At 33.6% G+C, this 12,377-nt stretch overlaps 1 protein-coding gene across 1 annotated transcript in view; it reads left to right on the forward strand.

Annotated features, from left to right (window-relative positions):
- SKAP2 (src kinase associated phosphoprotein 2) overlaps positions 1 to 12,377 on the forward strand; it is a 173,081-nt gene that overhangs the window by 10,485 nt on the left and 150,219 nt on the right. The window contains exon 5 of the mRNA XM_077775366.1: positions 8,331 to 8,438. Within this exon, the coding sequence (XP_077631492.1) occupies positions 8,331 to 8,438 (108 nt within the window). The remainder of the gene's footprint in view (positions 1 to 8,330; positions 8,439 to 12,377) is intronic.

Genomic DNA, 12,377 nt, shown 5'->3' on the forward strand with positions numbered 1-12,377 from the left:
CCTTTTCCTTTTTTTTTTTTTTTTTTTGCTTGTGGAGATGTTCAGTAGGGTAATCTAACACCTACTGAAATTTGATGGTTGGGATCAAAATTTAAATTTCCATATTGTATACTTAGACTTTCAAGATGAGAGTGCGAGCTCCCCCTGCTGAGAAAAAAATTAAAAAGCATATCCGGGATCTACTCTGCACAATATGATGCAGACATCTTATATATTTACTATTCTTAGGTGTTAATGTTTCTTATGGCACGTTGTGGCAGAAATTTGTTAAGAAAGTATATGCTTGCAGTTGCACATGGAATAATTTGGTAAAGCACAGGTGAAATACCAAGCTAACACCATTTGCCACAGGAGAGATTATTTTATAGGAGTGGTGGAATCAGGAGGGCCTGTGGCTGCTTCTAGGTAATGTTTTTGATGGATAATTGCCTTAAAATAGTGTCAAAATTTATGTCTGGAAACATGAGTAAAATCTTTTTCCAATGATTTTTTATTATCACTGTGATTCTTTTGTCGTGAATACATGAATGCTATAGACATCTTTAAAGAAGGGAATTCAGTTCAATTGTTTTGAAGTACATGACAGTGCTGGGAACCTTTAGATTTGAGGGTTGGTTGTTTAGCGTATTGAAAACCAAAATAAGAAAGTCATAGGAAGTTACTACTGTTTCATGTCTTTCAGTTCTATGAGGGAAATTGTGTATGGCCCCTACTTCCGGGATGCTAATTCATAGGTCATGACCTGAAGCCTGGGGATGCTGGTATGAGGGTCACATCATGAGGTCAGCTAACCTGTGTGGCGTTAGGATCTGGGTCTGGGGGACAAACAGTATGGCATCTTCTAACCAGGGTTAGCAAATACCAGAGAGTAATTCATACCTCTGCCAACTGAGAGTAGTGACAGTTTCAGGAAACCAAGAATTAACCAGACAACTCTAAACCCAAATAGTTAAAAGGAAACCATTTCTTTTCACATTAAATCATTAAGGTCATTGTGATTGGAGGGATTGAGAAGAGATTTTTTTTTTCATATGGAGATCTTTAACACTATTTAAAAAATTTTTTTATGTTTATTTTTGAGAGAGAGAGAGAGAGCATGGGTGAAAGCGGGGGAGGGGTAGAGAGAGAGGGAGACAGAATCAGAAGGAGGTTTCAGGCTCTGAGCTGTCAGCACAGAGCCCGACTCAGGGCTCTAACCCACAAACCGTGAGATCATGACGTGAGCCAAAGTTGGACGCTTAACAGACTGAGCCACTGAGCCATCCAGGCGTCCCAGAAATCTTTAACATTATTAAATAAAGAGAAGAGCAGAAACTCCTCTTCCCCACACATACTTCTTTGTACTCTACAACCAATCCTCAACTGTGGGTTTAATCATACTGCATTTTGCTTAGTTGAATATAGAAGTAATGAATTTATGCATTCTTATTATATAGTATACTGTTCATAGAGGAATGCTAGATTTCAGATTCTGTCTTAAAGGATATGTTTTGTTCCGATGATTATTTATTAAATTCATTGTGGCTTAATTATTTGTACATTAACAAATTTTAAGCTAAGAAAGCATGATAATCAAGTCATTATATAACTATATGATTCAATAATAGGGTAGGAGCTTTGTTATTCTGGTATAGGACTCATTCTGATGTATAGATATTACTGAGGTATAGTCTTTGTTTCTAAAGAGAATGGAAATTTATATAGTATTTGATAGTGAAAAATGAGCCTAGAATAAGAGTTCAAATAACACAGAATTCAGAGATTCTGCATAACCATTTTTCTCGAAGTCATTTGTAGTTTAATACTCCTACATTGAGTTAACTAATCATCAAGAGTGCCTGCTTAAAAGTAAGCCTGTGCATAAATTATGTGTATACCTTGGAGAAATATGAGAAGCTGAGTAATTTTATGCCATTATACCTTTAAAGTATATTCAGCTTTGTTCTTTAAAAAAAAAAAAAACTATTGCTGTAGTTAGTACTACTTTGCTTTGTAGTTAGCAAAGTTAGTACTTAATAGTTGCAAAGTAATGATTCAAGATACATCTTTTATTTAAAAATAGGAAGTTAGTAATTATCAGATCTCTACATAAATTCATCTAAGTATATTTTGATATTGCTGCTTTTCTTTTTTCTTTTACATTTCCCTTTGGGGTTTTGGGTTATCTTCATCCAAGGAGACCTGGGAAGAATTCCTTTCAACTGTTTTCCTGGTATCTCTCTCTCTCTCTCTCTCTCTCTCTTTCTCTCTTTCTCTCAGGTCAATATGGGGTCATAAGGAAGTAAACAGAGGCTGTTTCCTCCTTTTCACTTTTATATTCCTATTTACTTCAGCTATTTTATCTCTTCAAAATGGCAGTTAAGTACCATTTTAATATCATTAATGGAAGAAAAAAGGACCAGGTGAACAGTTCTTAAGCAAAATGAATTAACTTAGAGTTGTTCATTTCTGTTAAGTGAATTAAGGAATTATTAGTTTGTCTAATGTACACAAATGTTAGTCACCCTTCCTTCCCCCCTCCCTCTCTCCTCACTCCCCTTACACTGTAGGTGCTACTCCCCCATCCTGAGATTTCACAGTGCAGAATTTACAGTTCAATGTTTTTCAGTTCTTAGAACTAGTTGAATTGATACAACTGTTCAAACATTGAGCTGCATAGATCTTAGAGGATTTTAAAAAAGTATTTCCATTTTCTTTTGTGGGGAGGGGAATAGTTTGTACATGTAGAAATTTATTTTATTATAGTGGCTCCTAGATATTGAAGCTTGTTCATTAAGTTAATTTTCTATTTGCCATTTATATTCATTTTCAAAGCAAGCTGTTGTCTGAAGACTTCCCTTTTCATTTCTTTAATTTATCAAGGATTCCTTATTTTATCTCCTTATATCCTTAAGTACTCAAGTCTAGATTCTCTCTTTTTTTTTTTTAAAGTTTATCTTGAAAGAGACAGAGTGCAAGTGGGGGAGGGGCAGAGAGTGAGGGAGAGAGAAAGAATCTCAAGCAGGGTCTGTGTAGCAGTGAGCCTGATGCAAGGCTTGAACTCAAGAAACCGTGAGATAATGACTTGAGCTGAAATCGAGAATCAGAGGCTTAACCAACTAAGCCACCCAGGTGTTCTTAGATTCTTTTTTGAGGAAGTCTGATGAAGTGTGATTTTAGAGTAAATTATCAGTTGATTTTCTAAATTCATTTATTTTACTTATATATAAGAAAGAGTTGAACCTAAGCAACCAGAACCCATCTTGCTTAGTCTGGTGCCTATTACTTATTTGAAATTTTGCCTACTCTATCTAGAATAGAGAGCTTCTTCTTTAGCCTTCAAATATCCGTAGTTTCCTATTCTTAGTTGCAATATAGCCTAATAGTATAGAGTGTATGCCTGAATTTAGACTTCATGCACTAAAATTATGCTACTTTTAGAATTACTTTAGAACAGAATTACAATTATGTTAGAATTTATTCCTGTCATAAAACATGGTCATAAATCTCTTAAATGTGATCTGAAGTAATTATTTTTGTAATGAAAATATATTACTAATTGAGTAAAGGCTGTTATTGACTGGAGAATAAGGATTTTTTTTTTAAAGTTTATATATTGAGAGAGAGAGACAGTGCACGCACGCGAGGGGGAGGAGGGGCAGAGAAAGAAGGCGAGAGACAGAGAGAATCCCAAGCAGGCTCTGCACTGCCAGCGTGGAGCCCAACATGGGGCTCTGTCTTAGCAACCGTGAGATCATGACCTGAGTGGAAACCAAGAGTCAGATGCTTAACCAAATGAGCCACTCTGACTTTCCTAAGTCAAAATTTTCTAATATACATTATGTATATAATTAAAAAATGTTTCACTTGTATCTCCCTTATATTAGGTTTTTTTATTCCAGTGATGATGTAGGTATGATTAATTTCTTTATAGAATGATTAAGATAGTATGAAGAGACCTATGTGTGCCACATAATAGACATTCAGTAAATATTATATTAATGTGTATTCTCAGATTCAACTTAATTTATCAAGAAGATTTAATTAAGTACATCTTGTTTTAGAATTCAGTTTTCAAATAATTTTTGAGGAAATTATAAATTATTAAACAAAGGGTAAACATATTAATATGAGAAATATTTCAAGAGAATATTTTAAAAATCTTAAAATATTAGTGTCTGTAGCTTCAAAATGTGAATATATTGCTTTCAGTTCCTTTTAAATACCATAGCTAAAAAGCTCTGATTTTCTTCTTTAAAATATTTTTCTTCTAATTAAAAAAATTGTGTAATAGATTTTGTCCTTGAGGTTTCATTGATATTATTAAATATTCCTAGTTACCTAGCTATTTCCTTTGACTTCATTTGTATTAAGTTTATTAATGGACTCAAGTGCTTTGTTAAATAGTAGGGCTGTCAGGTAAGAAGGAATTCATTTTAGTTTGTTGTTAGGGAATCCTTAAGAACAGCAGAAAAGTCAGAAGTTTGGATGATGTTTAATTTCCTTTCCTTTCTCCTTTCTAACATAGTTTATGTTTGGTTGAAAGTTATCCCAGTGATGAAATCTGAACAAATAACTTGAGTTCTCCCCTGCCCCCTTCCCCCCGCCCATCTCTGGCCTTGTATAAATGTGTTAGATATGTCTGAAATTATGGGGCCTATAGTGTAGAAGTATATTTCAGAGGCAGTTCTTGTTTTAAAGCTCTGCCTCATATTTGCATACTATTAAGCCCTCTTATTATAGAAGAGTTACAAATGGAAACTTCTTACTTGTGGTGACCTAAATCTTTCAAAGTCTTAAGACTTCAACTACAGAGCCCCTTAAGAAATGACAAGTTAAATGCTTAATTCTGTCAATGTAGTTGTGTATTATTACTTGAGAAATTAATCTGGACAAGTAAACTGAGTAGAGAATTAGAAATTAATTTGTTTTCAGTCAAGTAATTTTTCTCCTCAAGTTTGTCTTTCATGCTCTAGAGGAGGAATGGCTATCATCTAAGTTTTAGGTTTATTAATTATTTAGTTTAATGTTTACCTGATTGTGTTTAAAATAGGACTCTGACAAAACAAGCAGTAAATTGGTTAAATCACCTTCAATCGTAGTAGAGATCATGACTGTTCAGTTGCTATTTGGCCTTCATCTCCAGGTGTTTAGGAAAATGTTAATTGATGATGAGCTGTAGAAAAAAAAAAGGGATAATAGTGATTTGAACCCAACTATTATAGATTTAAAAATGTTTATCAGAGAAATATGCTGCTGTGGTACGATTCAGCTTTGATTTTGCTGTGATATTTAAGTTGCCGCTGAAATTATAGGAAGGGAAGTCTTGGATCATTGTCTTTTAGACTGTTAACTTTGTATCGTTAATTAAACTTTTAAAAGTTGTGGGATAAATCAAATGGTTTTCTAGGGAAACAAGAAACAGTATTAATGAGCAACAACCCCATAATTATCCTTGTGAGTACATAACAGGGACACATTCATGTCTTTTCTTTGTGCAATAACTTTTACAAAGAAGTATTTTTAAACTGATCATTAATTTTATGGCCACAGAAATGAGATGCAAAATTTATGCTGTTGTCATTGGCCCAGGCTCAAGGCACCACCGACATTATGTGTGATTGTAATGGAATGGCTGCCAACTAATGATTCTGTAGACATTTCATTTGAGCCTGCTTTTCTTTTAGATGTCTGATTAGGCTGTAATGCTTTCAATTATGTCTGTAAATTGTATTGGATACGTTTACCTGATGCTCATTGTTGCTTTGGAGTTCAGTTTTCTATTACATAAACACAAGTTGAACATTTACCTTTTAATTTATAGAAGACTTTGCAGGTATAGCTGCAAATACTCAGCCCCTGGGGAGAAAACAAAAAAAGCTGTGCACTACTCAACAGCGACCCCTGTGTTCACTTAAAGGTGCTTGTAATACAGCTCTTTATTGGGTTAAAAAAAAAAGACAATTAGGAAGGAGGAGAAGGGATGGATCATCACTGGAACAACAGTAAAATGAAGAAGACCATTTTGAAAAATGATGTGTCTTTTCAACTTCATGCAGTTTGAAAAGGGAATAAGAGAGATTCTTCTTCTTCTTCTTCTTTTAACTTTCTGGGTTAATTCAAGGGAGCTTAAAAAAGGGGAAAACAGGAGGGGGGTGGGAATGAAGCCAGTAGCAGTATTTAATTTATTTTGTTTTAGATAAATATAAATGATCACATTGATTACAAAAACCATTTGAGATGAGCTGCAGTTCTTGGAATGGGTAAGCTGAAGACCATTTCATGTTCATATAGAATGTAAAAAGTTTTTGTTTTAAAACATGTCTTAGAAGTCTTTAGCATGTTAAGAACCAACTTGTATAAACGTTCTGAACTCATATTAAGTATTATTTAATTAATAGCTTTAATGATCTTTTTGCTGTTTGTGTATATATACACACAGATCTACGTTGCTGGGTGTATATGTGTGTGTATGTGTGTGTGCATGTGGGGGTGTGTATATTCATGGATACACACATAAAAGCATAGAATGGATATAAAAATACCCTGATTTTCAAAGGTTTTTAACTTTTAATTTTTCTGTGTATTTCGACACAGAGTTTAATAGGTTTAAGCCTGAGCATCTGAATCTTTTTCAAAGTCATTTCCATGTGTTCATTAGTTTTAATCTTGTATTTTTGTATTCATAATAGTGTACTAAACTAAGTACAAGTTAGGGTAATGTCTTTGAGGTATCCTGATACTTTTTTTTCCATGGCAAGATTGATTTTATAATTCACGATAGGAAATATCATTAGAAAACTCATACCATAACAATTTTTACTTTATTAAGAATGTAAGGATACTCCAGCAACTAACAGCAATTAAGAATTTTGTGATCTTTACTCCTTTATGTTCCATGAGCTGTCATTCCATGTCCAAACATATTTTCTACCAGCACTTTATGGGGTTCTGTCTTACCTCATATTTGAAATCAGAGCATTCTTCTTTCCATAAGAGAAATAAGGGATCACTGAATGTTCTTGAAAGCACTTTGAACATTTTGAAGGAAAAAGAACTTAAGATCTAAAAAAAGAATGGTATTTCCACATGTTCCTTGGGAGTTTTATTTGGGGAAGGAGCATCACCATATGATGCGTCTGGTGGTGGAATCACTAAAACCTGTAGAATAGTCCTCTCCGTTCTGTATTTAGCGCCCGATGGGAGGTCTCTGTCTTTTTCAGGATAAGGAAGATGAATGCCGGTGAAATGCCAAAATTATGAAGAAATAGAGATGAGCACTGATTTTTAAAAAATAACTTTGACAGTGTTTTGTTTTGAAAAGGGCTATTTCCTCTACCAAGGATATGGTGAAAAATAGGGTGCTACCCAATAAATGGGTATCAGCGGATACAGGTATTTTTAGGGGAGAGACTAGTAGCTTTAATCTGGATCTGCTTAGCGACTATGGTCTAAGAGTGCTACTGTAGGTTCTCTTGGATTCCCACGGGGATTTTCATTATGCTTTCTGGGTAATCCCGAGGTGGCTGGTTTTCTCTTGAGTTGTTCACAGATAATTGATAGAGGATTAAGCATATATATATATATTTTAATTTCATTGACTTTTCTTTGGATGTGGTTGAATATGGGTGAAGAATGAGTGGTTATTTGTAACTGCGTAAACAGGCTAGCAAATACCTGATACAGCTTTAAAAAAAAATCCTAAGTGAGTGTGTGGAAAAAACCCAAACCACAAGATTTTATTGTGGGGATTAAATGACTTCAAGCCAACCAACCCACCTAGGATTTGGAAATCATATAGAAAATGGCTAGAACATTTAAAAAAATGGTAATGTATCACTGAATGAGAATTGAAGGTGTCAAGTTGTAAATCACTTTGCGTGAACTTACAAGCTAACGTTATATGAGTTTTAAAGTAGTTTTTCCCATAAAGGATTCCTGCTCTTGAAAATGCAACTGAGCATTTATAATCTACTCTAATGTAACCCTGTGATTTTTCATGAAAACATAAAGTGTTCATCTGGCCCTGAATGATCAATTTCTCATCATAACTTTTCAAATTATTGGGTAGGTAAATAGAATTAATTTGAATTATTCTCTCTGTTGTGCTTGCCATTTTTTTTGGGTTATTGTTGTTTGTTTTCATTATTTTGGTTCCGTTTCTTCTTTTGTTTGTTTTGAATACACACTCTTGTTTACCCTGCTTCTGCTTTTTTGTGATCACTTTTGTAGAGACCGTTATAATTTTCGAGTCAGTGACTACGTTTAATAGAAAAATGTACGTCTTTTGACAAAGTAACATTTTTTGAGATGGCTAATTCATAAAAGACTTTTCTCTGATTCTTCTATAGGGGATGCAGAAGATGGGGAAGAATATGATGATCCTTTTGCTGGACCCCCAGACACGATTTCATTAGCCTCAGAAAGATATGATAAAGATGATGAAGCCCATTCTGAAGGTATGTGACATTTTCCCATTGAATGTACCTCTTGACCCTCCAACCCAAGACAATGTGATGTGTAGAGGTGGTGGTTCTTGTCAGAAAGCACAGAAATGGAGAGGCTTCGTTAACTTACCTTTACCAGAACCTTTTAAGGAACAGAAGAGCTCTCTCTAGTGGTTTTCCTAAGTATGTAGTTCCTTCTTTTCCTAAGAAATTTTCTTCACTAGAATTTTTAAGAGACTGTTTACATCACTGTATGAATATTATTAGTAAGTTTGTTGGTTAATTTAATATTATCAGATTCTTGCTTAATTTTATTGTGCTGCTTAATGGCTTCTTGTATTATTTATTTTATAAATAATGAAAAAGGTTTTTGGTCTCTTTTTTTTTGAAAACTTCATAGAAAACGAGTTCATAAAATATTAAATTAATTATTCCTCCATTGCCTTCTCACATTAAGACAAGTCTTCATCAAATGCTTCTTTTAATACGCATTTTCATTTCTCTGAATGTTATGCAGCCATATTATGATGCTTTGTATTAATTGAATTAGTAATGAAATTGATTGCTTATCTCCTAGTTATTTTTTTAAAACTTGCCCAAGTTATGAAACTTCCTTTCAGTATAGCATGTGCTTTCTCTGGTATAGCAAGGTGAGGGTAGACACCTTATAGAGACCTTAGAAGGGCGATATATAGTTATAAATTAAGAATGTGTATCGATAAATTAGCCATGCATATTAATTCGTGGCGCTCAAAGTTTCATGTAGACACAGAAATGAATAATGCCTTCTGCCACTGGATGATGATCAAACTGTGCAGTTCCATCTCTAAATACAATTGCTGAATGAAAATATGCTTCTTGCAACAGAGCACTCCACATTTTATGTTATCCAGATTATTCCCTTTGGAAACATAAATTGCTTTTATGAGGTATAAAATTATGTCTATTGCAGAACAGGGATAAGTCAAGTACATGCATAAGTGATAAACATTCTAACCACTGATTCAGAACAACACAATCTTTTTTTTTTATATTCAGAACTTTGTACAATGTGTAGCAATAATAATCACATCCATTTTCTGTTGAATTTTACATTTTGGCAAAAATTTAATTTCTATTTTTAAAGGAAGAGATTTTCCCCCTTATCTTCCCTATTTTTGAACAAGATGCATCTTTCTCTGGAGTCACACTTATTATCTGAAGCAGAGCATTACCCTTCCTAACCTGATCTTCAAAAGCATTTCTGTTAGAAAATGTTTTATAACTGATGAAACAATATTTTCAGGCAAAACAATGAATTATTATTTGAGTTGAACTCTTTTTCAGACGTGTTACAATGATTTGTTTTGCTTCTATTAAGTGTTGGTAGATAGAAATGAGTATGTGTGTATATGTATATGTATTCAGAGACAGAGTATTTCTACTCAAGAGAATATACATAAACACACACACAAAATGTTCATAGAATTTATATGCCCAGAGCTTTAAAAAATAGCATGAATATTTTGAAGTACAAGAAAGCATTATGTGCATTCTTAAAAACACCGTCACCTAAGAAATCCAACAACTACATACCTAGGGGAGCCAGTGTTTTGTTAGAAAAGTGAATTGTTATTAAACTGTAATGTGTTTACATAATTATTGTATTTTCTTTATTATGAGTAAATAATTTATCGTATGTTTGTTTTCATAACCCAATATATGGAAATACAGTAATAGCATGAAAAAGATTTATTGCTAAAGGATTACATTATCAATATTTGAATATTATGTAATAACATACTTATGTATAACATTAAATTTTTTGTTAAATATTGGCGCATTTTCATTAGTGTTGGTATACGCAGTTCTTAAGCAGATTGAATATTTAACTTATAGTATTATTCATTTTTGGTATATAAAAACTACCATATATGGTAGTTTTATATTTTCTTCTAAGAATGTTATGAATTAATTTCAAAACTACCACTTGCACTTTTAATTTCTACTCTGAAATCTCATTTAGTCATGTTAGTTTCTCTGCCTTCAACATAGATTTGGTATGTGCTCTCTCTTCCTTGCCGAATAAATTTTCCTTCCTTATGGGACCTCGGTCTAATGATATATTAATTATAAAAAGATAATGCATTTAACAATAAGTATAACGAAATTAGCACAGGTCACCAAAAGGCCTTTTGTCAAATCAGATTGTTGTTTTGTCCTTTTGACTTTTACCTTATGGTGGGCACTAACAAAGTATCTGAACTTTGATGGATGATAAAGTCTAAACATGATATGTATTTTTCATAATGCTAATGTAATTTTCAAGGTACTGAAAAGGTCAAACCTGCACATCTTTGTGTGCGTTCTAAGTCTGTCTTTTCCTTTAATATTTCTTTTTCTCTGTTACTCTGGTTCAAAAGTTCACTCAGTTCCCAAATGGCTACCTAATTTTCCAGTTATTCCCTCAAGCCATATGTGTTTTGGTTTCTTTATGGTTTATTAGGTACTGTAGGAAAGTAGCATAAGTTATATCTTCTAATGAAATTCAAGCACACTTCAGTGATGCTTCGACTTGATTGCTGGTAGCAATTAAATCACAGCCAAGGAGAATAATGCATAATCTCACAAGGTCCAGACACCCTATAGAAATTGAAAGGGGATGAAAACAGAAAACAAAAACAAAATCTTCAAACCCTGCCAGACACACTGTTTCCAGCCTGCCTTTTTTTTTTTTTTTTTTTATTGGCCAACTGCCTGATTGATGGCAAAATCATAACTTGCTGCATGCTAACAGGCAGAGTTCACTTGTAGGTTATTGTGAGCTGATAAAGGGTTAGATGGAGTTTTGATTTTCGCATTGGACCTTGGTACACCAGATTAATGGAATTTCAATGAGAGACTAGAGTAGCCACAGCTTTGTCAGAGAAACAGATGGAGATTCTATAGTCATGTCTACTCATTAATACTAGTTGCCTGAAAGGTGTGCCGCTTCTCTATACAAAAGAGTTGATATAATTGATTTTTGAGTGGTGCATCGAAAAAAAGTACCTTATTGATGACTAGAATTGTAACATAGATGGTGACAGATTTTTTTGTATAGCTTGTAGCATCAAAATATTGTAAGTGGTAATTTTTTCTTCTCTCTCTTTGGAAGCACTTTTATTTTTATTTTTTGAGAGGAAATATATTTTAAGACAAGAGCAAAAAAGGAAAAAGCGACATGCTAAATTACCTTTTAAGAAAAGCAGTAAGGGTCTGTATTTTATTTATACATGATTGCATGACTTCTGTTAGTTTCATTTTGATATGGTAAGATTTATTAAAAAAAATACTAGAAATCTCATTTTCTTAACTTTGTGCCTTATTTTTTTTTCTGAAAAATTAAAACAATCATCGTTTCTAAGCTAGATCGCTGTTAGAAGTTTATGCTATTGTGTGGCTGGATGTGTGGAAGTGTTAATATAAATGGAGCATGTCAGTAATCAGATAAAATTAGAGAAAATGAAACTCAAAACCTTAAAGAAAAAGATCCCTCATTGTACACGCCAGGATGCTTTCTTGAGCACTAAGGTGGGAGAGGCAGGGTAGCCTTTAGACACTATGTAATGACTTGGGTTTCCATTTTTCTATTCTGAAATCATTTTTCAACCATTTTTGTCATCTGTGAAAGAAGGCTTCTAACCATGTAGCATTGTGGAAAGTCCCTGAGGTAAGGTGAAAGGATTCGATGAGCTAGAAGACATATATCGGCTGTACCCATCGATGATAGGTCGAAGAATCCCCGTGGACATTTGTTACAAATCTGATTCAGTCCTAGACCATAATCACTTTGTGGATAAGATTCTGGAACCTCTAGGGTGTGAATATAGGAAGGCTAAAATGAAGCTAAAGGTATAAAGCAGTCATTTATTGTCCTGGTATCTTCCTAACTAAAAATTCCAAGTAACATAGGTTACTGAAAACTGTGGG

This window comes from Crocuta crocuta, unplaced genomic scaffold (assembly GCF_008692635.1).
Source record: "Crocuta crocuta isolate KB4526 unplaced genomic scaffold, BGI_CrCroc_1.0 scaffold197, whole genome shotgun sequence".
NCBI lineage: Eukaryota > Metazoa > Chordata > Mammalia > Carnivora > Hyaenidae > Crocuta > Crocuta crocuta.